The sequence below is a fragment of the Dermacentor albipictus genome, chromosome 5 (genome assembly GCF_038994185.2).
Source record: "Dermacentor albipictus isolate Rhodes 1998 colony chromosome 5, USDA_Dalb.pri_finalv2, whole genome shotgun sequence".
Taxonomy (NCBI): domain Eukaryota; kingdom Metazoa; phylum Arthropoda; class Arachnida; order Ixodida; family Ixodidae; genus Dermacentor; species Dermacentor albipictus.
The window spans coordinates 154,189,427-154,214,125 of record NC_091825.1 but is presented as its reverse complement, the minus strand read 5'-3'; the positions used below and the strand labels follow the sequence as shown (position 1 = coordinate 154,214,125).

Below are 24,699 nucleotides of genomic sequence, written 5' to 3'. Positions count from 1 at the left end.
ACTGATGAGCGCTTTCGTCATTGAGCAAGAGCTTGAATGTGCCAGGGGAGTCTCCAGTCTTGTCCTGCATTTAACTAAATTCTCAACTATTAAGGCTCTGTTCGCGATAATATTAATGCCTTAGAGATTCTCGAGCACTAATCTATCACTTTAGCTGGACTTAGTATTTGCCTTTAGTGTCCCTTTAACCTTTTGGATTCCAGGTACTTTTCTGACAAGCCACATGTGCAATGTCGGTCTAAGTAACAGATCAAAATATTCTAAATTAAAATGCTTAGATTTATTGGCAATATGTTGCTGAACATTAAATTTTTTTTTAATTTGAAAGTTCAAACAAAATTTAACACTTATATAAATTAATATTTTCTATTTACTAAGCAATTATGTTTACATAATTTTCTGAAATCTATCAAATGGTAGAAATCAGAGGCTAAATCAGATGGATTGTTGCAATAAAGTGAATCTCCAACGAAAGATTAGCTTTAAGAAAGTCACTGTAAGAATTTAAAAGACTGTTTGAAATGCAAAGTTTTGGCAAATCTGTGTACTGCCCATCATTCCTGTGCTGGTCAAGCAGCAATACTCATGGTACACACAGACACTGGCAGAAGATTATCCTCTAGCAACTTGGTATGAAGCACTATGTTGTCATGGTTATGGATTGGACATTGCTGTTAGCACTGCACTGTACTGAGTGTAGCATAAAGAGGTGCAGCCAAACGCCAAACTCTTCAGGCTAAACTGCTGACTGATTTCCACTTAAATTTTGCAATGGGTTCACTTTACTACCATGTTTACAAGCATGGACCACTTATCTCACTCCCAGTAAGGCTGAAGAGCACATTGTTTTCAGTGGTGCACTGAGAAGATGTGAATTTTGCTGCAATGAAACAGTGGCGCCATCTGTCAACACTACAATGAAAGGTGCATTTCATCCCAGCTGTGACAGATGGTGCTATCTTTCTGTTGCAGCAAAATTGGCATCATTTTTTAATGGCATCACTTTTTGGCTTCATTGTGAACGAAAAATGCAAATGCTCCGAAATATGGCATTCAAATTGCAAGAAATGCCACACCATCCTTGTCTTAAGACATGCTGCACCACTGCCACGAGCTGCACACTGCGATGCACACTGATCCACAGAGCCAACATATTAATGGCTTGTGCACCTCAGGGCCACGGCAGATTAGCGCCAATGGCCTGAGATGATGGCTAGCTGTTATGTTTGTGAACGAAGGCAATGCGCTGATTATTTGCTTCATTGTGCAAGTTTTAAGGGGATGTGCTCCTCGAAACAACTTTATTGTTATTACTTGTACTAGAGGTTTCAAAATTCAGCCAAATATAGCGTTTTCTATGCAGATTTCAAATATGTAATTACTTATGGTGCAGCCGTTATAGTTTTTGAGTTATGTGATGCACAATGGCAAAATAATGTCATATTCGTGGGCATTTCTTTATGTGCTAAATTTTCACAAGAAGCAGCATGCTGTAGCACTTTGTAGATCACAAAGTCCCAATATCTAGCCAAACAGTGTGTACAATTACGGGAACTATGCAAAAGGATTAGAGCATTTCAACTAATCTTTTTTCTTGATTCCCTGAAATATAACCTCGTACTTTCACAACTTCTGCTGGGAGATATTGCAATTTCAAGTAGGTGTCAGCACTGTACATATACTGAAGAGTATGTAGGCCAAATTTCATTAGTATAAGACAATTATAAATGTACAAGGTTACTTTCATGTGATTGTGAAAAATATTGGTTGAGGTGTCCCAATTTTTTTTTCAGTAATTGCATATGCTGCTTGAATAGACACAGGCACTCAGTAGTTTACAAAGAGCTAAATAAACTACAGCACAAAGCTTTTTGCAAAAACTTATTACACAATAAAGTGCCCACAGAATCACTCTATTTTGCCATTGTGTAGGACATAACTCAAGAACTATAGAGGCTATACAAAAACTAATGAAATACTTCAAGTCTGCTTGTAATGCTTTATAAGTAAGTGGGTGGAATTTCGAATCTCTAGCACAAATATTTTTTTAATGTTTTTTTTTAAGGAATGTCTCCACATAATAAACAGTTCCTTTTTGTTCGTGCAACTTTGACTGCTGTCCAGTGTGAATGGAGGGCGGGTAGCAACAAGGCTGAATTTGCAACAAGATGAACCCACCACAAAATGCTACCGCTGCACAAAACTTCTGCAAAAATCAGCAGTGGTCTAGCTGTAAGAGTTGTGCATATCTGGTACTCCTATTTCTGCAACACTCAGTATGAACGAATTGGCTCAGGAAAGAAAATGTAGACATCACACTGCAGTTTTTCTTTTAAGTTAAGATAGCTCAAAAGCCAACAAGCTGCCCCCAAAATCGACAAACAATGGAAGAAGTTTATAAGTAACCCACCAAAAGCAACAGGCTCAAGTCCACTTACAAGCGAATCGGTCAGCCTGGGTTAAATAAAGCATGTGATGTGTTGCACACTTACGTTCCACAGCCCTGCCCACCTGGGCCAGGAATGATCGGGCTCCGTCCGTGGCTGGAAGTTCAAGCAACAATTTTCGACGCTTGTGGACCACTTTCACGTACATGTCAGCTCCGGCTGCACATGAAATCACACTCTCAGCAAGCCAGCCTTAACAAAAACAAACCACATCTATGATCTGTATTTATGCCATAAAACACACAAGTTAAATGAACGCAGCATACCTTTAACAAGGATGAGAGGAACAGTGACTATGACACAACACAGAAAGACCCACAAGGACACAAGCACTAGCAAGGGAGGTGCAAAAGACTAATTTCGTTAGCACTATTTAGATGTTTAAAAAAGTAATGCTACTAGTTTTTTTTTTATTTATTCACTTAACTAATAGCCTTGTTATCTTCTCTATGAAAGCCGTGAGGTAGCACTATGTATAGATATTTAAATATTGATGTTTAATATTGATATTGAGACCAGTAATTATCAATGTCTGAAACCTCACCTACAGAGTAGGCACAGAAACAGCTAATAATATTTTTTACATTTCATCCCTTTTAAAACTTTACACATAGAGCTCTCATTAGTGTCAGTCTATTGTAGTACATATCATTTTCAGTCAACATAACTGTTTGTGCACAGCATGTATTCATCTAACAACAAAAACTACCTGCGCTAAGGAGATATCACGGCAGCCATACTTACCTTTTCCATGTGAACAAGAGGTGTCTGAAATAAAAGAAGCCAAGTAGGCAGTAAGAAATCTAAATTGAAGTTTTTTCTGCAGACAAAAATTTCATTTTTCTTCATCAAGAACAGCCCACTAGAAAGCACTACATCTTGGCCTCTCCTACACATTTCTGTGAACACGGCTGCAAATGGTGGATATGCAGTCTTGTGAAACAGCACATTCATTCATGCAGTACATGTCATTTCAAAGAATGTTAAAACTTCAATTTGGCATGGTGGCACAAGAAACACTTTGCATTGCACTTGTGCACCCTTAGCAAAACGTACACGGGCCACTGCATAATGCAGAGCTGTTGCTGAGTGGTGTCAAGTTCCTGTGGTGCTTCATGCTCACAAGGTCACTTTATTTACCAAAGTGCTTATGCAAGAACACAGCTGGGAGCCCACTTGCATGACTTGGTGTAATGTCACATCCTGTATTCTTTTGACAAAAATGATCTCTGTTTTTCCCAACACTTGTGTGTGTGTGTGGCTAAGTAACAGGTTATACATATACTTTTTCCCTAATGCCAAGTAGATGAAAGAGGAATGACACTTATATGCCACTAAAGGTTAATGAGATAAGGAAAATAATGTAAGGGTTTCTTTTGGTTGATTCAATTTCTTCTTTATCATTCTTTGTGCATGGCCAGTGAATCCCAGTGATAATGTGGGCAGAGCACTGCTCAGACCACTTACAAAGTGTGAAAAGGATTTGAATAGCCCCTTTACAGTACAATGGCTCTTTTTCTGTTTTGCACGGCAAGAACAAGGCGATATTAAATATTAATCAAGCAAGCTTTGCCACAGTGCATAATTCAACAGAGAAAATGGAGCATTGATTGTTACCTTCCCTAGAAACAGAGGCAAAATTTGCCCTATAATGCTTTGTGCAACGTAGAAACTTGCTTGTAGTTGATCATTCGTAATAAATTGAAACTTGCACCACTCTGCGATCCCGCGCATATCTACATCATCCGCTTCTTCAAGATGACTCTAGACATTCTCACTTCGCGATGTTGGTACACAGAGCTGCTGTCATGGCTGCATACTATTTTCATGAAACATTACGTTTCTCTACTCTCTGCTAAACCACCTCTGAAATTAGGTATCATTTCTATATATAATGCAACGAGTAAATGCAGAAGTTCTATTTCAACTACATCTGAAGTTTTGCAAAGTGAAAATGGCCTTAAAACAATTCTTTGTTGGTTTCATGAAACAGGCAGGTGTCATGAGAGACTGCCTGACACCATACACACAAGTGTGCAATTAACTCAAAGATGCAGCACTGTTATGGCTAAGAGGACATAAATGGCATCACGTGGGACGGCTTCACTATTGCTCAGTTTTGTATGGTCTGTGTCTCAGGGCTGGTCATTAAAGGCAAGTATATATAAGAAATAACTTTTTCTTGCTTTCTTTTTTGCGAATAAATTTCAGTACATCTAAAAAAACGCGAAACCCGACATTTATTTGTCTCTTTTCTTTAGTTGTTTCCGGTACGCGCTTAAACAAGCGACACCTTGCGATGGACCCACCAATTTCACACTTGAAATCTTGGTCAATGGGGAAGGCATGCTCAGCCATGTAAGTCACATCGGGTGCACGCCCTGTCGATCCCACGCCTAAGCGTGGACACACGAGCAATCTGAAAACAGAACCGAAAGAGATCACGCAGGCAGTCTCTTCACGAGCGTTAGATGAGGCTGGGAAGCGTGTCAGACCCGAACACGTCCTCAGCAGCTTCGGGTGCGCACTCACCCATGCGCTGTGTCCGAATGCTGCACGAGCAGCAAGAATCGACCGGTCTTCACCCATTCTTGAACAAGCCCCGCCTCCAGCCACTGGTAGATTGCTGGTCGTCAAGCAATCACACTGCCGCAACAGAAATGACCTTGCGAGGGGAATCGAACTTACCAAAAAAAGGATACGGCCACGCAGGAGTCTCCTGGAGCAAGAATATCTTTCACGGCTGCCGGACACTGCGCACTCATGGCTGTTTTCCCTTGCGGCGGCGATCAGGCAACGACTGTGCAACGATTGTCATGCGTCGTTACGCACGGGCCCTCTCTTTTTAAATTTTTTTTTCTCCTTTGTAGCTAAAGAGAATTAGCTGAAGCCACCTGCCTTGTGACACGGGCGAATTAGACGACGACGCTGCAGACAGGCGAAACCTTCTTCCTCGCATGCCCTGGTCTCGACCGCTCGCTCTCCATTACAGTGACATTAATGTAATTTTCAACTGCAAAGCTAGCGAACCAAACGCCGGCCGATGCGGGTCGCTGGTGGCAGCTTAGGTGTGTCAATCTTTTAGGTGCAGTCGACGTCCGTTACCCAGAGAGCCGTGAACTACATGCCGCGGCAGAGGAACTCCACGATCGCGCGCTGAAATCGCACATCGGTTGCACCCTCGCACAGCAAGATGGGCATGCAGGGCGTATGCACTTTTAAAACAATATCTCCATAAATAAGTGCCGCAGTGTTTTAGAGAAAATGAGCTTGCTTCGGCAGATCCCCTGAAACACAACACACGAAAATATAAAGAGAGGGGGACGCAAATCTCGTGCAAATCAAGCCTCCGGAGTGCTAGTGTTGATATTTAGCTTCGTAGCTTAGTTTTATAGCGGTTGTTAATAAAACTAATGAACAAATCGCACAGGGCATATATTTACAAACCGTTCTATTTATCATTTTTCTAACGTAAAGCTATTTGGATGACTATGTTGCGAGCAGTTGCGAGCGTGCGACTGCGAAACGTCGCCTATAAGTGCGGCTTGGCGGTGACTGCGGTTGCAGCAAGTATGGTCGCGACTGTGGCGTAATCGTGGTTGGCTAGGAAGTCTAACCATACGTTGGTTCTTTATTCTATGACCATACGCTGCCGGAGTTCACCATGAGTCTGACATCTTTAAGCTTTACTGTGCGGGCTCTTCTGCGAAAGAAAGTTTCGCCACGAAGACTGCGATGGGAACAAGTGGCATCCAGCTGCGAGGTGCAGAAGCGGTCAGCGGGCCACTTCACATTTGTTCCAGACACACCGTCGTCGTCAGATGGTGTGTGACCATGTATATTTAAGTACTTGGAACTTAGGGGTCTTATATGGTTACGCTAGTTCTGAACAAATACACAAAAATATAATTTTCCTTTATCTCTTCCTGAAGGAGAAACGGCACGGTTGAACCTCTATCAAGCCATTACTAACGCCTTGGACATAACGTTGTCCAACGATCCGACTGCCGTGATCTTTGGCGAAGACGTGGCTTTCGGTGGCGTATTTCGGTGCACGGTTGGCCTGCAAGAAAAGTACGGTGCGTATGCATGCGACTCTCGTATAGTATTAGTGCAAGAAAGGTTTTGTGGATAGCACATGGTTGGTTTCGCTCCTTGCAACTGTACGTGTTCTGCCATTCCTAAGTTCGGACCGTTGGCAATTTCAGTGGCGTGCGTTAATAGATGGATCATGTGGCACATTCGGTCACCAGCGTATACAAAACCTGCAGCTAGTTCTCTCGCATCACTTGAAGACGTAGCGTTCAATTCACTCGTAGGCAGTGTCGTGTCGGTGTCGAGAAGCACCCCTACTGTGTTTTGTGTCGTGGAGCCACAGTGCGTTTACTGTGCTCGCTCAACAATCCATACCACGGGGAATGCATAGACGGCAACACTTTCTGCAATCCAATTTATGGTCGCGCTTATATCCCATGTGCAGGCAAACACCGCGTGTTCAACACGCCGCTGTGTGAACAAGGCATCGCAGGTTTCGGTATTGGGATGGCCGTGGCCGGCGCTACGGCTGTCGCTGAGATGCAGTTCGCGGACTATATCTACCCCGCTTTCGACCAGCTCGTCAACGAGGCGGCTAAATACCGCTATCGGTCCGGAGGACTTTTCAACTGTGGTGGCCTGACGGTGCGAGCACCGTGTGGTGCTGTTGGCCACGGCGCCCTGTACCACTCGCAGAGTCCGGAAGCATTCTTCGCCCATGTTCCGGGACTGAGGATCGTCATGCCGCGTGGTCCAATTCAGGTGCGTTCATGCTGCCGTCACCGTACCGACTGAGCTCACGAGGAAGCTTGCGGAGGGTAGCAAGAGGTGGAAATGGTTTACAAGCATGGCAAAATAAATGGGACGTTTCAGAAAGAAAAAAAAAAAAAAAACTCTGTGCAGCTTGGCAGTACTGTGGGGACATGAGAGTTCCACGAAAGAAAGGACTGCATTGCATCGAAGTCGTAGTGCCAGTTTAACACTTGTGGGCAAGTGCAAAAGAATGTCCTTAGGCACTTTTAACTGTGTCTTTGGCCGATCACTTTGAAGGCCTATAGATTGAGAGCATTACCAGCTAACCATCCAGCATGCATGACCGGCAGTGGCCCAGCCCAGCATGGTTTTGGTCTTGGAAATTGCAAAACCTAATGTTTTTGGCAGCAACATGAGATATGAAGTTAAGGGTGGGAACCCTATGACAGACACTTATTTGCTGCTACAAAGCACACAGAAAGCAATAAATGCATGCTTTTCATATGGGAGAGCAATGGAAAGCAAGCAGAAATGCCTTTATTTGTTAAACCTTAATGCACTGCAGACAGGCCAGTATTTCAGTACATATGCTGCTCTGCAGTTATGACATCACTCAAGGACAACAAGACCTCTCAGTTGCAGAGGCATGAAAGTATAATTCACAGTGCTTTCAGAGAGACTGTATTCTGTTCAATGGGAGACAGTGACATTTCTGTCATGTTAAGCTAAGAAATTCAAAGCCAAAATTTTCTGTCAACTACCAGTTTCAGGATATTGAGGCATAAGCCATGCTGAAGGTCACATGTTCACGCTAGACTCTATCGGATTGTTCTCTGCCCTGCCTAACTTTTGTTTGGGCACAACTCTGAACATCAGAAGCACAACAGCGGCATCATTTGCCTCTTGCCTTTTCAGATTCCAGCTGTTTTCCTCATCACAGTTGTTGCAGCTCAGGATTTCCTTATCAGCCCTCATCTATATGCAAGCAGCAGCAAGGAAGGCACACCTCGTGCACTTTATGATGACGCAGACAGTGAATGAGTCATCAGTGATGGTGGATGGGTGTTGCCAGTTGTGTGAAATGGAAGGAATGCGAAAGGGTAGTGCCCTTGCAACTTATGTGTCATTGTACCTGTGGCTGTGTAAGGAATGTACTTTCCAGATGTTCTGGCTTGAGGAAGTAATGCTGGGCATCACCAAAAGGCCACCTGCAGCTAAATTCTGGACTGTGTAAACAGCCTAGCTTTAGATATGAGGGTACAGATAAGCCTCAGCACACACTTTTTTTGTTTGGATTACAATTGGATGCATCACTAAAATCTAATAAAACTGGGCACTTCTGATAACAAACTGAAAAAAATAATGTTGCCATTTCCACTTGCCAAAAATGATGCAGAACCCAGGATATTGAGAACCAGCATGGCTCCTTGGCATGATCTCCAAGATTAGGCGGTTCCTGTAGTGCACTGGGAATCTCTGAAGCTATGTGCTGGGATTTGCATTGTATTTGCTAACTGCCAGGTGCATGCATTGTCTGCTTAGGTGCTATTTAAACGCTTTTAATAAGAAAATGATACAATTACCAGCCCTAGACCACGCTCCCCTTCAATAGTGCATGCTACTCACTTATTATGAATTTAGCCAAAGTTACATTTCATTGCATTTGGCCTTTAACAACTTTTCTTCGTGATAATGCTGCAAGAAAACAGTGGTACATAGTAGTGCTGGCGCCATTCCACTGATCTCCTGTAAACTTCATCAAAATAACACAGAACTGTTTTCTAACTTTCTGCCCTGCAGCTTCCCAAACCACATAAACTACTAAGTCTCTGCTTTGGTTTGTCTCGGACATCCTTTTTTTCCAGCCATTAGTCAGCCATGATTAGTCCTGGTAGACCAGATGAAACGTACACTTGCATTTAATGATGTAACATAGGCCCAGGCCTAATCACATGAAAAATACTTCTCATACAGGCTATGCCAGCTGCAAAGCTTTAAGAATGTTTTTTCAATAGTAATTTACCATTGTCTTGGCCTGCTTCATGCCATGCTTGTCAAAGTACAAGTTGAGTTTTTCACAGGAGTAAAATGAAATAAAATATTCTGTCGTCTTTGGGAACCTCAACATATGCAAGCTTTCCAGGTAATCAGATCATGTCACATATTGGGTACATGTACATAAAGTAATCTCAAATGCAATGACATTGTGATATTCCAAAACATTGTACTGGCACAATGGACTTGCTTGACAGATGTCAGTGGGTGGATAGCACTGACACAAATTTGACATTAAAAAGTCTGTTGTCAAAACACCTCATTCTTGATTTTTTTTAAATGTGAACAGTAGCTGTAGATACATGTTTTTTGCACATGTCCCCTCATTCCTTTGTACTTGCTAAGGTTACTGTGTGCAATGCAGAACCTATCTGCGTCAAAACTTGTGTATTGTCTATGGCCATGGTAACAAATACAAAGTTCAAAAAAATTTGGTTCAGTCCCACCTACAGATACATTTTTATGGCATGTGTATGTTCATAAATATCCTTACGATATAAATATTAACAATGCATAGTAAATACCTCCTTTGGCAAGAAATTACTACAAAAAAAGAAACTTAGAATTTTTTAATGTAGACTGAAATCTTATCATTGGAACACCCTTGCATTTTACTCCCATCGAAATGCAGCTGCTGTAGTCAAGATTCAAACCCATGACCTCATACTCGGCAGCGTAAATGCCATAGCCACAAAATCACTGCAGCAGGACAAATTGTGGAAAAAGTTAGTGCAAACACTTTTGTTTGCTTACACAGGGAGGCCTTAAAAACAAGTACAAGCCTCTTTTCCTAATACGCTCACAATTGTTGAGAATTGCAATTCTTGTAAAATAGTCAAGTGCTAATGGCTCAGAGAGAAGCCCTAAGTCAAACATGCATACTCCCTCATGGCTGTCATATCCTGGCCACTAGTGACAATACCTTGCGAGTTTGAGTGCTTGTTCTTTAGCCGTAAATCAAAGGGATTTCTGTCCCCAGAAAAAAGTGGGCTGATGATTTCTTTCATTCATACAAGTATGACACATTTGTACAAAAAAAAAAAACAGGGAAAATACAGTTGTAGATGTCCTTACAGATTTGCAGACTTGGCAGGACTGCTTTGATGACAAAACTGCTGCTGTTCCTTCTCACTGACCAAATCCATAAAAACAGTATCAAAAAACATGTCACGATTCAGTACAGGTAGGGCCGTGGCCTTTTACTTTTTCTTGAAAGTGCATGTGTAAAATGAACAGAAACAAAGATCTCACACCTCACACATACACAATAAATAAGCTTAAAATCTACATAAGTGAATCACTCAGATATACTAAAGAATGAGTCACACAGGAGTAACCATTATACCTAACTAAACCATTATACTGTATATTGATGCTTGCTATAAATAAATATGTTGCATCGCAGATGGGTCAGGTACATTTGAGCATCATGTAAACCTCAAACTTCAAATTTTTCTAACTTCAGTCACGGCAGCACTTTCACACTGCCATATGAAAAAAAAAAATATTGTAAGAACAAAGAAGAAGAAAACAAGGTACATGGCAGTCTCATCACTATAAAAGAATGTATGCACAAGGGCTGCTGCACATCATCCGAAGTAGGTGTAAAATAGTGGTCAAATGTTGACTAGTTCATGGGAAGCATATTACTAGTAACACGAAGCATTTGAGCTTTACAATTTCTCTTGATGTCGATTTTTGGCGTTTTTTGCTAATCATTCAACTAGCTTTTAGCCATTAATTTACAAAACATGGACTTTCATGCTTTACTTTTTTTTTTCTTCCTAATCATTGAACTAGCTTTTAGCCATTAATTTACAAAACAAGGACTTTCATGCTTTCTTATCCTGGTGCTGTGTTTATCTGCTGCCAGTGAGTGTGCATGGCGTCCACTTTTGCATTTGATGGTATGGATGCCAGAGCTGTTATCAGCAGCCGACCGCACCGAGCAATGACAGATCTCGCACCAATGTGAGGCAAGGTGTCAGAAGTGGGACGCCAAGCCCCTTCTCATTGGGTTCGAGCACAACTTGGAGCAAGACGCCTGTCTACCTACACAGCTGCCACCCCCTCTCTTTTTGTTTGTTTGTTTATTCTTTTCTTTTTACTGCAGACATTGTCCTGCTGTTTTAAAACTGAGGCTAGTTAAGGCTGTGGAAGGAACGGCTAAACCAGATTATTTTTGTTGCTGATTTATTTTTGCTTGTGCTGCGCCAGTAAGTTACGCTTCCCTGTACATGCAACCTTGACTGTTTAATTGCAACTACTTCAAGGGATGAGGCTGTTCCACGGTATTTTTGCTCCATAGGAAGCTAATGTGAACCTTGTATCATTCAAAACGTTAGGACTCCCATGGCTGTGTTTTTCACAGCAGACACAAAAGCGTGCGGGAAATGTTAAAAATTAATTGTTGAATTTTCTAAGTCTGACAGAGCTTCTGAGCTTATGTTTTTGCAGTCTTTTTAGCAGAAAAACAAGCACGTTCTGACTGACGGAACATTTGCATTGTTGAAGAAGAGTTGATTGTTGGGCTAGTTGGTTTTCCATAATTGAGTTAGTAAAGACTGAAAATGAATTTGCTTTAAAAATGTCATTCATTGTTGCTGATATTATGTCAGAATATGTGTAAATAAAGGCCTGCAGTAATTACTTGGTTTTATTTTTCCTTTGTATGTATTGGAACTTGGTGCTTCTTGTAAAGGTGATGCTTGCCATTGGAAAATGCTGTTAAACGTATTTATGCACGATTTTAAATCATGCAAAACACAGGAAAAGAAAATACTACTCGCTTGTGGATTAGCCATTTGACACAGTTCTTGTGCTGAAAGGGTTTTATTTATTTGTTATTTATTTTAGACTATTTTAGCTATTTATTTGTATATAATGATACCTTATGAACCCTGTTCAGGCTATTGAGTAAAGTACACATCATGTAAGCCAAGTCAGTGCTAACTAAGCAACAAAGACACATTGGGTCAAGCGCAGAACAAAGTGAAATGTAAGTGACATTCAACTATTATCTGTACTACCAGCATACAAGACAGGGTAGTAAATACAAATCAATTAATAATTGGCAAAGGTTAATACTGAAGTTGTGCTTTATGCAAATTATACATTATGCAAATACACCACTGATAAATAGGTTGGTTACTGAAATTGGGCAGATCAAAACAGGATAGGAGCAGTAGCCCTGCTGAGAGCAGCAGCATGAAATTTCAGATGGCTTTATTATGTGGAATTTCTTTAAATGCTGGCTGTGGCTGCCACCTGCATTTTCCATCTCGCTGCTGTGTTTGTTTCTTGAATGCTCTGTTCAGATGGATGGACGCACAGTGTTGACATTTGCTTGCTGTGAAGTCATCTGTCTTTTCTGTTTGTCTGAACAATATGCCAAGTATTTGGTACCTTTGCACTCGTAAAGGAGAGAAAGCGTTAGCATCTTGCTTCCAAATGCTACATGCAGGCTTGCCTTAAATGCTTGTTTGGTTACATTGCTGGATATTTCTCAGTTTAGTTGAAAAACAAAGGGGTTTAAATATTATGCATATATGATTTCACTTGTATGAGGTCACAGAGCTTTGGGGTGCGATCTTGTACACGTTCCAAAATAGAACGGAGGTGGTCCGTTCCACCGAGCGGCACACAAATGGACAATTTGAACCGTGACGAACGCCATGACGTCAATTGTGACGTGACATCTGCTGTCAATCATTCCGTGTCATCTGCTATCGGACGAACGCAACGGAACGGACCGCCTCCGTTCGATTTTGGAACGCATACAAGATCGCACATTTACTGTCGCCAACTATTGGCACTTATGGCATCACAGGCACAGATTCAAAGAAAGCCACTACATTTAATGTCATTATGGTGCTCTCTGCAAAAGGGCATCATAGTGTTGAAGTATCCTGAAGAGTCACTATGAGTTTGATCTTGCAGCTATTGCTTGCATATGTTTTTTGTTTTTTTTTGTTTGTTTTGCTAGGAAATCTAAACTTTTCAAGAACCGCTCCACAGTGCTAAACATTTAATTTATATAATGTCTGTGAATCCTCAGCTGTTTTTTCCAAACACGAATGTAACAGATTATGTATAATACTGCTGTTGGTTAGGACCAAGTACAAATAAGTGTGGCACTGATGACTGAAGGCAGTATACTCTGGTAAAATGCATGAGTGGAAATGGTGGCAGAGTAGCAGACGTGTGAAACTCTTTGCATGCCTAATTTGTCTTGTGGGCTTTCCTTTCTGCTTATGTTCTTTTCCATCTGAGTTGTGGAGTACTTTCAAACATGCAAATGTCAAATGGGATATACATGTTCAGCGTTTTTTACATTTAATCTGATGAAGACAAGGCTTACATTCACAGGTTTTTTGTACTTTCATCTCCTCTTGAAACATTCTTTTTCTTCTTCTTTAGCTTTTAAAGCATAAAGCTGGCCATTCAGAACATTTGTCGTGTCATCCTTAAGATGAGAACATGTTATCCTAAGTTTACATTTTGCAGTGTTTGTTTCCGTTTTCAAGTTGTTTGCTTGTATGTGCATGCTACACAGGTGCATAGCAGTGTAAAGTGCATCACAATTAATATAAAGTGTATGACAGATATGTTTTGACTTAAAAGTTTGAAGCATCCGTTTGTAATGTTTATGTTCGTTTACAAGATTGATAGTATGTGCATAGTAGTACAGAGTGCATCACAGTGTGTACTTGACTGAAATGTGTCGACGTTCAAAACATTCATTTATAATTGTGGTTTAAAAACAGGATATCATCTAGGCCTTGCGACAGCTGGCAGCTGTATGCAGCTGACAATTTTCTTTATGATTCACATGGCTGACGTACATACTGACGTTCATTATCTCCCTTACCTGCTTGAACAAAATGCATTTTAACCTTAGTGAACGTCAGCAAAAGGTGAAAGAGCCCTATAGGAAAGGGAAGTAACAGGCAGTCCAACAAAGCTGTTGCAAAATGAAAGTTCACTTCATTAAATTTGTGCCTCAGACATGAAGAGCATGCAGTTAGAGCCACGCTTCTGTAAAATAGTGGAGAGTTGAGTTTGATATGTGGTAATGCAAAAGGAAACGTCACAATTATTGTTGGGATATTCTCGTGTAGAAGGTACCTGCATATGAAGTGAAATTAACATGAGAACCATCTTGAAATATAGCGCAACGGGACGACACAACAGAAAAAAAAAAAAGAAACCAACTAGCCCAGCATTCAACTCTTTTGACATGAACAGTTTCTTGCAAAAGAAAATAAGAGCATACAAAGTGCTGGCTGTGCTCACTCATTGTTGCAGTTTCATAAAGTATGGTGTCTCAGTTTCAAGGCTGGTGTGTGTTTAAAATCGTCAAATGACGGCTGACAGATCTGGCAGTTATAGTGAAAATGACTGGCAATTATACAGGGTGTCCCAGCTGACTTTAGCCAGAGTTTTAAAATATGCCGATGCACTCTAAGGCGATGTGACCAAATGCATGTTGCTGACTACTGTATGGAGTAAGTCGCACTCTTTTGTATGCTGCTTCATTGCCTAATTAGTCAAGATTATTTGACCAGCTTCGGAAGCAACGGAGTTGGGCGAGAAATTCTATTTAGAAAGTTGTAGAGCGCTTTGCAAAACGTCTGATTCGGCAGTTTCCAATTTTCTGTCTATAGGCATTAGTGTTCTTCCGCTTACTGCAGATGCCCATGAAATACACAAAAATACCACGTGAAATGCGCACTTGCATGCCATGATTTCAGCACTCCCAAACGTTCTGCATACAAACAAACATAGCATTTAGCCGGGTGTGCTGCCACTGTGCCTGCTTATCACTGTCATTAACCGCCACAAGGGAAGCACATTGGTGCCTTGCTATGTGCTAGATGCTATGTTCCCTATACACCCTGCTAGATGCTATGTTCGTTTGTATGAGAAATGTTTTGGAGTGCTGCAATCACGATGTGCAGTAAGTGGAAAAACAGTAATGCCTAATAGACAGAAAGTAGGAAACTGTTTAATTGGGCGTTTTGCAAAGCACTCTATAACTTTCTACGCAGAATTTCTTGCCTAACTTTGTTGCTTCAGAAGTTGGTTAATTAATCTTGAATAATTACGCAAATAAGCAGAATACAAGAATAGTGTGACTTACTCCATATAATAATCGGCAACATGCATCTGGTCGCGTCACCTTGGAGTGCATTGGAAAATTTTTAAACTTTGGCTAAAGTTAGCTGGGACACCCTGTATATCCTTCTTTTCGTGTTTCACAACCATAACGCTGCCTTAGAGCTTGAAGGAATCACGTAATGCTAACGTTTCTTAGAATGGAGTGCTGTTCTGAAAAGTGTTTTACATAGAGAGGCTGTCTGGAGTCCTCAGCGTCCCTTTTCCTGGCTTATAACTGGTATAAATAAGCATTGAAGGACTGATGGATCCCATATTTGATGGTCTAATCTCTGCACAGGCCAAGGGTCTTCTGCGGGCATGTGTTCAGGACCCGGACCCATGCATCTTTTTCGAGCCCAAGATCTTGTATCGTTTGGCTGTAGAGCAGGTTCCCCTGAAGGACTACACCCTGCCACTTGGCAAGGCGCAAGTCCTACAAGAAGGCGATGACATCACCCTCGTTGGTTGGGGCACACAGGTGGACCAGCAACTGCATCTTGCTTGCTTTACTTATTATTATTATTTCTTTTCAATGAGAAAGCATTAAATGGCTCATGAGGTGGAAAATCTGGCATTGTCAGTGTGACCACACGATGGCACAAAAAGGCTACGTACCCTCGACCTTTGGTGGTAGTTGAACCCACAACGTTTGGTGTTAAGGTGAAGCTAATGAAGGTACAGTTAAGATAGAGTTAATTAAGGCACTCTGACCCACATCCTTTGGTGAAAGTTGAACCCACGAGCTTTGGTGTTAATGAAGGCAAAGTTAATTGGGGCATGGCTAATTAAGATATGGTTAATGAAGTCACTTGAACTCACAACCTTGGATAGGCATTGAACCCTCGACCTTTGGTGTTAATTCAGGCGAAGTTAGTTAAGGCACTCAAACCCAGTACCTTTGGAAGGAGTCAAACCAACGACCTTTGGTGCTAATTAAGGTAAAGTTAATTAAGGCATTTGAGCCCACAACCTTTGTTAGAAGTCAGATCCCCCACCTTCGGCGGGAGTCAAACTCGCAACCTTGTGTTGTGGCATAATGTCTAAGCATCACGCGGTGGTCGCAATGCTTCATCTACTTAATAGTAACTGAGTGCCCCTTGAATTTTTTTGCTTGCTGCCTTATGGCCTTGCAAGAAATATTGTTTGAATCAGGCAGGTCCTGAATTTTAATTTATTGAATTCCTACAACTAATGCAAAAATCCTAAAGCCGAATGCCTTGGCTCTGGTAACACACATTGTTACCAATTCTGTTACCATGATTTTCTGTTACCCTTTATCACTAGCTGGAGCAGTATTTTGCCGGTATCAAAACTTGTTGCTTAGTGCAGAAGATGATAAAAAAATGGATTAGAATTGACTGAAAAGAGCCATTGCATTGCACTGACCGTGCTCTGCCAACATTACAGGGCTTACCCAGCTCTAGAATAATGAAAAAAAGCGCTGAAGACAGTGCTGAAAACTTTTTCTCTTTAGTGCACTGCTGCAAGTGGAGTAAAATATTATGCAAAAGGATAGAAAGTTGGGCGAGTTGGTATGGGAACAAGATCATGGAGTAAAATATCTTTTTGTTGTTGTTGTTGAGGCTGCATCTCCATTTACGTAGCATTGCTAACTGTCGCAAGTATTTAGGCAGGCTTGTCTAGGGCAAAGCGCGAATCTCTTGTGCACTTTTACTCTAGTCTAACTTTTAGTTGACATTTATTCATGTGTTTTTGCATGTCTACTTACCTTGGCCAAAATTTGGCAATAGCATTGTTCAAAGTGCAAACAATTATATAATTGCAAGCTAAAGAAAAAGAAAGGCGAATTGTTTGTGTATTGTTTTTAATTCATTTTCTTTGTATATGTCAGAGCAGGCTGTACATTAGCATGAATAGTAGCTTTAGTGGTCCAAAAATGTAGCAATATAGTCCAAGTGGGCTAGAATTCTGTATTTATTATGGGAAAAAAATTCTGGTGTGCTACCAGCTAACTCTATCTGCTGATTAGTGGAAAATAGAAAAAAAAATTGGTGGTTCATATTTCACTGAAAACTGCAGTGGCTAACAATTGTCACAAAAAAATAATCTCTTTGCTGTGCTTTTCCTCCGTGGCGCAGCACAGCACAGGTTTTCAAACAGCTGTGTTTATTCAGAGGTGACCTTTTGTCTTTCATACACATGTGGCAGTGTCTTTAGTTGGAAGGTTTCTTGGCTTCAGTGCAACGACTGTCATTTAGTTGGGACGTCAGCAGTGTCTTTTTGTAACGGCAGGTGCACGTGTTGCGGGAGGTGGCTCAGATGGTGCAAGACAAGCTGAATGCATCGTGTGAGCTCGTCGACCTCTGCACACTGATGCCATGGGACAAGGAGACTGTGGCCAATGTGGGTTCTTGATCAACTTGTTTAGTGCATTCATCATGCTATCATTTATTACAGAGTAGCATGTCGAAAGTAATGGCAAAAAATTTAATTCATACATATCTATAATAGCACTTTGTTACAGCCAAAAGGTGAAAGTTTCCGTGTTATACAATAAAAAGTTTTAAGGAAACTTGGCAGGTTAAAGTTGACTCAACACCCATTCCACCTTCTGTGTAATATTTTGTAGTCTTGAGCTGACTTTATATGGTGAACCGGGCTTCTGCAGTAAAGGCCAATTATTGTTATGCAGTACTAGTGCTAGTGGAAGACCAAGCTGTTTGAGTGTGCTTTCAGAATGAGAATAATCTTGCCAATGGAAGGCACACCATTGTGTGTTGCTTCGGCTATAACTAGCCTGCGAATTGAATGACCATTTTAAGTGCCGGGGGGGGGGGGGGGCAGAAATGTTCAATTAGCGTGGCATCACCGCCCCATCCGAGTCGGCGCGGCAAAACAACCAAGCGCACAGCTGGTGCCGTAGCAGTAGAGCGGAAACGCGGCTGCGCTCGAACGTTTCATGATTAAAGCTGTCTGCCCGGATCAGCCGCGGCATCGCATACGTAGCGACGGCACCTCGGGCAGGCGAGTCGCTTATCGGTGAACAGCAGCCCGCGAGATTCGCGCCGTGTCTCGGGAAGATTCGCACAGCTCGGCTGTATCTAGTACAGTACGCGACAACCGTGCATGCAGTCACTCGAGAACGTTCCTGCGAGCAAGCGTGTTGGAACATGCTCGAAACATCATGCTCTCGGCGCGTGAATGAGCGCTGCACGTTTCGGCCACGCTCCCGCCAGCGCAGGAGCAGACTGACACGTGTTGTCGTTTCTACGATTGTCAGTGCGTGCTGCACTGGCGTCATTCATTTCCGGCATGTGGTCTCGGGGAACTTCTGCGCGACCGGTCGCGAAGCGTAATCGCGTTTGCAGTACTATTTTAGTTTTTTTCAACTGTGATTACGCGCAAGACCTGCTCCTCTAGGTTCCTTCTCCGTGGCACCCCATTACGGCCCCTTCGTGGACAAATGAAACGCGAACGGGGCAATACAAACGCGGAACTGAGCCGTTCATTTCCCCGGCAAGTGCATGTAAATTGCTGGCATACGAACAAATAAATTCCGTATGTCCGACTGCAGGTGTGCACACTCATGTTCAGAACAGTGACGTGCCAATCCCGGCCACGGCGGCCGTATTTGGATGACGGCGAAATGCGAAAACACACATGTATTTAGATTTTAGATGTACGTTAAAGAACCCCTGGTGGTCCAAATTATTCCGGAGTCCCCCACTACGGCGTGCCTCATTATCAAATCGTGTTTTTGGCACGTAAAACCCCATAATTTAAAGTCCGGCGCTATGCTTAGTTGAGCAGCGCTTCGTAGCGCGGTCGCAGGCGTATCAGATAAAGCGCCTCGCGTTCTCTTGACGTGCATGAGGGCATTTATAAGAGCTTCAGGCTCTCGTCAATGTTCAGGCAATAACTCCGATGTCGCCCTGTGAATCCGCGTTCACCGTTGTGCGCGCGCTTGGAATCGGCGGACGCAAAAGCTTTCAGAGCATAGAACTGGGGTAAAAAAAGAAATAATAGTAACAATAATTGCGCCCCATTGCACTGATGCATTCGATTAGACTATTTGTGGGCCATTAGTTTGTGGGTTTTCCGCGGTCCCTAAAGTTTTGCTGTGTGGAGTACGTACCTGGCGCGCAGGCGCCGGCCGCATTCGCGTGACCGGGCGCACGGTATGCGACGGACTGTTGTCCGCATTCCCAATCTGTAACGTGGAGATTCATTGCGCGCATTCAAACAAAGTGACTTTCTTCGCAGCCGAAGGTGAACGAGAGTTGTTTCTTTCCTGAATTTGCAGTCTGTGCGGAAGACCGGGAGGCTTCTAGTTGCCCACGAGGCACCTCTTACTGCGGGGCTCGGAGCGGAGATCGCCGCCGCAATTCAGGTTTGTGAGCACCATCGTATGAGCTACTCTTCAGAAGCGTAACAAAATGCAGCGAACTGTCATGCTCGTGAGCGGAAGAGAATATGGACTTTCCATTGCGGGTTATCTAGCTCTGAACACCAACAGTGGTGCCAGATGCCGACACCTGCCAAGGCGCTACGCAACAGGTAGTGAACTCGCTTCGTCTGCTGCTGTGTCCACTGTTTCGTTAATATAGCTGAAATCTATTGTGTGAAAAGTTCACGCATTAGTCAAGATGGCACTTGTTTTTACACAGGTGTGCTGTAAACGAATGCTATCGCCTCTCTAAACATTTACAGAGGTGATAGCTTAGAAAGCGATAATTTGATTGTCAGATTCTTCTGCAGCTGTTTGTGTGCGTAAGAATGATTCAGAATATTTCGGGCTATGTTGTTACATATGCATGAAGAAATATTTTCATGCGGCTGTAATAACTTATTTATGATCTTTACTACAATGTGGTGCGTGTTACTGGTCACAGTGTAACAGGGCAAACTTATTCTGCATTGAACGGTTTAGGATTGCATTTCAATAAGGGTGTGAATAAAAAGTGCTGCCTAAGCCACTAGCTGGGCCCTGCAGAATCATAACTCAATATGAGTGTACATTTACCTATAATTTTTCTGTAACACAGTCAGACCTCATTATAATGAAATTATAGCCAGCGCAAGAATACCCTCATTATACCCTTTGTTCATTATACACCATCCGTGAGAAACATTTTATTGAATTCATTATGCCAAGGTGTGACTGTACTTGAATGTTATGCATAAACATGTGGCAACCTACTGAATTAAAACCGATGGCTCATGCAGGAGGAGTGTTTCCTGAGCCTTGAAGCTCCAGTGCAGAGGGTAACTGGATTTGACACTCCATTTCCACATATCTTCGAACCATTCTACCTGCCAGACAAGTGGCGATGCTTCGATGCCATCAAGAAAATGATGAACTACTAGAATTTCTATTCTGCAAGCTCCCCAGCATTGTAAATCTGAAGTCAACGAGTACAGACATTGAAACAGCTGTGTTGGCAAATACAGGTTCCGAAAAAATAAAGAGGCACTGGTATGGGTTGTAGCTGCATGTGTTAGTGTTGAAGAAATACTCGTGGCGGGCTCAAAGGTCAACAAGTACAAATGTGAAGATAATTATTGCAGTTACAGTATTGTGCCTTAAGCAGGTAAGTATATTGCAATATTTATGCTGACTATGATGACCAATACATACGCCAGGATGCTAAAAGTCCGAAACGATGGGTTCAGATTGTCAGTGAACCTCCCTTTCATTTGCTAGAAAGCTAAAATGGTGTGCATGTTGTGGCTGGGTGCATTGCTGAACATAACTCAAGAATTACTTTCACATATATACGCAAATGCTTGGGAATGTAGATTAATGCCACTCATGCTCAGAATTCAATTTCTCTATCTTAATTCATCTATGTGGTGCCACCAGCCTCAATGCAAGAACATTCGTTACTACGCTTTTCATTATTTCAGTTAAGTGATCTATCTGCCTGTCACTTCTATCCAAGCAACACTTATACAAAGCAGTATAAATTGATATACCTTGAACAAACTTAGTCTGCGGAAACTGACGAAAGGTAAGCATTTAAATTGCCTGATTTGTTTTACCTTTACAACTCTGAAATAAGAGTTTTAGAGCAGCTTGTGATCGCAGCCAGTAAAACCGTAGAGCAATATGTTACATATACTAGTACAGGCTGGAAATCCGAATACAAGGCTACAGCGTTTTCTCATGCCGCGGTTCGCAAACTTTTGACGCCGACTGTACATGCGAGTTGCCAGCGCTTACAGCAGGGCGAAAGCAAGATTTGCAAGCGATTTCGAATGTTCTGGCCTTGTGCACATTTGCAGCAGTATTCAAAGCCTCTGCAAACCCGCAAAACAGTTCGAGAAACAAAAGGAATGCGATACGCGCATGGCTAGGAATTCCCTCGCGTGCGTCGTGACCAGTTCGTGATGCATGTTCCTTTGTGCATTGTTTCGAAATTGTGAAAGATTAGTTAACGTACCACTTCAGGCACAGCTGTAAACTAGTCAAGCAGGCTGCTTTTGTAGAATGGATACGACGCACAGAAAAGAAAGGGCTAAGCCCCTCATGCTACGTCGCACTCATGAGACACGAAACTACATTTTACGCTCGGACGTCCTCTGTAATCGTGTGGCGAAGAAACGACGACAAATAAATGAATTCAGCTGCAAGTGCGACGTAACATATTTCCACGCAGGGCGAGCCTCCGACGTATTACGGCGCGTGTCCTCGATCATATGCGACCTAACTGGCAGGCATGCCAAGCAAGGTCGCAGCACGGTTAAGCGCATTAGCGAACAATCCGCACGCACGGAAGGACCGAATTCCGGTCGGGGCACAGGTGCGCCACGTCGGGAAAGGCGCCTGCGGCGGCGAACGAAAGCGACAACAGCCCCTCCGACGGAAGGAAAAGCGCCGCCGCCAGCAGACGCCCTGATAAAATGCAAGCGGCGCGCACCGGTGGCTTCCCGATAAGGGCCGCCTTATCGGCGGTGAAATCCGTTGTGTAAGGGCCCGTCGCCGGGCGCGGAGAGTGCGACTGGGTGGCCGCAGCCCTCTCGGCGCACACGGGACGGCGGGCAGTGAATAACGCGCGCACACACTCACACACACACAGTTTTGGAGCCGAACACATCGCATTGGTTTTATGCTTTGTTACAGAAAAGGACTTGCGAGGAGAAGGGAGCTGCCGGTTGCGGCAGCTTACAGAGCGGCCGTCGGCCTCGCGGTTCGGAGCGGCCGGCCTTGCCCTTATCTAGGGCTGCCGGGCGGCCTTGCCCAGGGAAACAGAGCGGCCCAGTTGGACATGGCAAAAAAACAGGGCGGCCTTGGGTCCCGCTCAGCTGTTGCATTCCGGCGCGCGCAAGGAGTCCGACTGACCGCAGTTCACGTGACTTGCAGGGGGGGGGGGGGAAGGGGGGCCGTGGAAGACCCGGGTCGGTCCGCGCGTGCGTCCTCCCCGCGGGCGGCCAAGGCCGCCCTGTCGGCTTCCGGCGCTGCATACCGTCGCGCACACACACGCACACCACGACGCACGCCTGCGCTCAGAGGGGTCCAGCGGCCAGGCCGGGGCTCAAGCCCGCAGGGCCCAACGTGGGGCCCAGTCCGAGCAGCCAGCAGGGCTGGGCGAATCCGCACAGCCGGGGCGGCTGCTGCTGCACAAGCAGCGCGCGGCAAGCCAGCTCCTGGATCAGCTGCAGCGTTTGACGCCGCTCGTGGCCCATCAGGCACACTGTAGAGCCGTCCACGACGCGGTACAGGGTCGCCAGGAACGAATAGCGCAGCCGCTCGTGCGAGAGGTGGTTGGCCAGGAAGCTGTGCAACTTTGCGCGCTGCGCCTGTATCTCGGGGAAGTCGATAAAGAAGCGAGAGCACATGTAACGCTCCAAGGCTCGCGTCGAGTCGGTTGTGTGGAAGCCGCGCGCCAGCAAGTGGCAGTACTTGAGCAGGCCGCCGCCGCGGATCTCCTCGGGGTTGCGCGTCGCGATGAGCCGCCGCCGCAGGTGCTCCAGCGCCTGGCCGAAGTTGCCGTACACTGACTCGGCAAGCACGCTGGGGAAGAAGTCCTGCGTACAGCGCGGCAATAACGCCTCCGCCGAACCACCGCCGCACTGGTGTAGCAGCAACAGCGGGTCCACCACGATCTGGAACGAGTCGACGCTGAACTCGAACTGTCGCCGCATTCGATGCACGAACTTCAGCTCGACGTTACGTCCCAGGCTGTTGGAAAGCGAGACGAGCGACCAGCGGTCTTCGTCAGTGGCCACCTTCACGAGCTTGTGCAGATAGGCCTCCTTGAGGGCGCACGCATTGATGCGCTTGACGCCGGCCGGCAGCAGCTCGGCCAGCGCGTCAAGTACGGCTGTCTTGACGCGCTCGAAGCCGCCGGCGCCGCTGCTGCCAAGTTCGCAGCCAAAGATGACGTCCAAGTCGTTGTACTCGGCCGACGTGTCCGGCTCCAACACGTAGGACGCGGCGCCGCCGTTCAGCCGCACGTCCCGCACGGGCACGCCCTGGCGGCCCAGCTGCGACCGCACGCGCTGCACCAGGTCCCGCAGCCGGGTCTCGAGCGCCGGGAAGTTGCCGCGGCCCTGGACGGACACGGGCTCCTCCAGGAGCTCCTGCAGCCGCACCACCTGGTCGTAGCCCAGCACCGAGAACCGGGCCTCCTCGACACTGCGCCAAAAGGGCAAGACGTGTCAAGAGACGTCGGCTGACAGCCGGCGCGCGCCATATGTCGCGAGCGAAACAGTGCTTGCCTCATGATTCCAAACGTCGGTAGACTCAGGGTTCTCAAGTATTACTCGCTGCAGCTGGCCGGCCGAGGACGACCACTTCCCAGGAGCGCACGGCGACTGCGGGCAGGAGGTTTCAGCAGCGAGCGGTCCGACGGCGTAGCGGCAAAACGGCTCTTCGACGGCTGCTCGTGTGGCCTCTGCGGCCAACCGCTAGGCGGCGGGTCGCTTCGTTGCCAGGGAAACGCGCTGCGCATGCGCCGACCTCCCCGCGTGACGCAAGTGCGCCGCACACGCGACGGTGCGCGCGCGCGCATGCACGTAACAGCGAGCGTGCTCCGGAACAGACGCGAAAACTGCGTCAAAGGCGCTGCTGATGTAGGCGCCGTTGTTTTGTTGCTTTTGCGCCGCCGTCGCCGCCGTTCCTTCGGGGCGCCTTGAGCGCGTCTTGTGGTCGCCCGACCGACGTGCGGCGCCCGCCCGTCACGAGCGCGGAGAAAGCCTGCGACAACAGCGCCTGAAAATGACCGCCAAACCATATGGCCAAACTATCCGGAACGGGTAGTTTTCCAGCTGTCGCGCGGAGCGCCAG

The 24,699-nt window shown here is 44.8% G+C and overlaps 3 protein-coding genes across 3 annotated transcripts in view; 1 reads left to right on the top strand and 2 right to left on the bottom strand.

The window, feature by feature from the left end:
* Window positions 1–5,778, bottom strand: part of Ocrl (Oculocerebrorenal syndrome of Lowe) — a 75,539-nt gene extending 69,761 nt beyond the window's left edge. Inside the window, 5 exon segments of the mRNA XM_070539210.1 lie at window positions 2,493–2,606; window positions 3,192–3,215; window positions 4,757–4,866; window positions 4,980–5,247; window positions 5,346–5,778. Coding sequence (XP_070395311.1) covers window positions 2,493–2,606; window positions 3,192–3,215; window positions 4,757–4,866; window positions 4,980–5,212 — 481 coding nt within the window. The 5' untranslated portion in view covers window positions 5,213–5,247; window positions 5,346–5,778.
* A 179-nt stretch (window positions 5,779–5,957) lies between these two features.
* Window positions 5,958–20,898, top strand: BckdhB (Branched chain keto acid dehydrogenase E1 subunit beta). Its single transcript, XM_065432302.2, has 7 exons — window positions 5,958–6,271; window positions 6,380–6,526; window positions 6,928–7,244; window positions 15,748–15,927; window positions 17,703–17,813; window positions 19,714–19,800; window positions 20,637–20,898. The coding sequence occupies exons 1-7, from the start codon at window positions 6,112–6,114 to the stop codon at window positions 20,775–20,777; spliced, it is 1,143 nt and encodes a 380-aa protein (XP_065288374.1). The 5' UTR covers window positions 5,958–6,111; the 3' UTR covers window positions 20,778–20,898.
* Window positions 20,899–22,489: 1,591 nt separating this feature from the next.
* Window positions 22,490–24,652, bottom strand: LOC135902327 (terminal nucleotidyltransferase 5B-like). The gene is made up of 2 exons (XM_065432303.2): window positions 24,132–24,652; window positions 22,490–24,048 (listed from the first exon to the last, which is right to left on the bottom strand). Exons 1-2 carry the CDS (start codon window positions 24,134–24,136, stop codon window positions 22,917–22,919), a joined length of 1,137 nt encoding a protein of 378 aa, XP_065288375.1. The 5' UTR covers window positions 24,137–24,652; the 3' UTR covers window positions 22,490–22,916.
* Window positions 24,653–24,699: the final 47 nt, after the last annotated feature.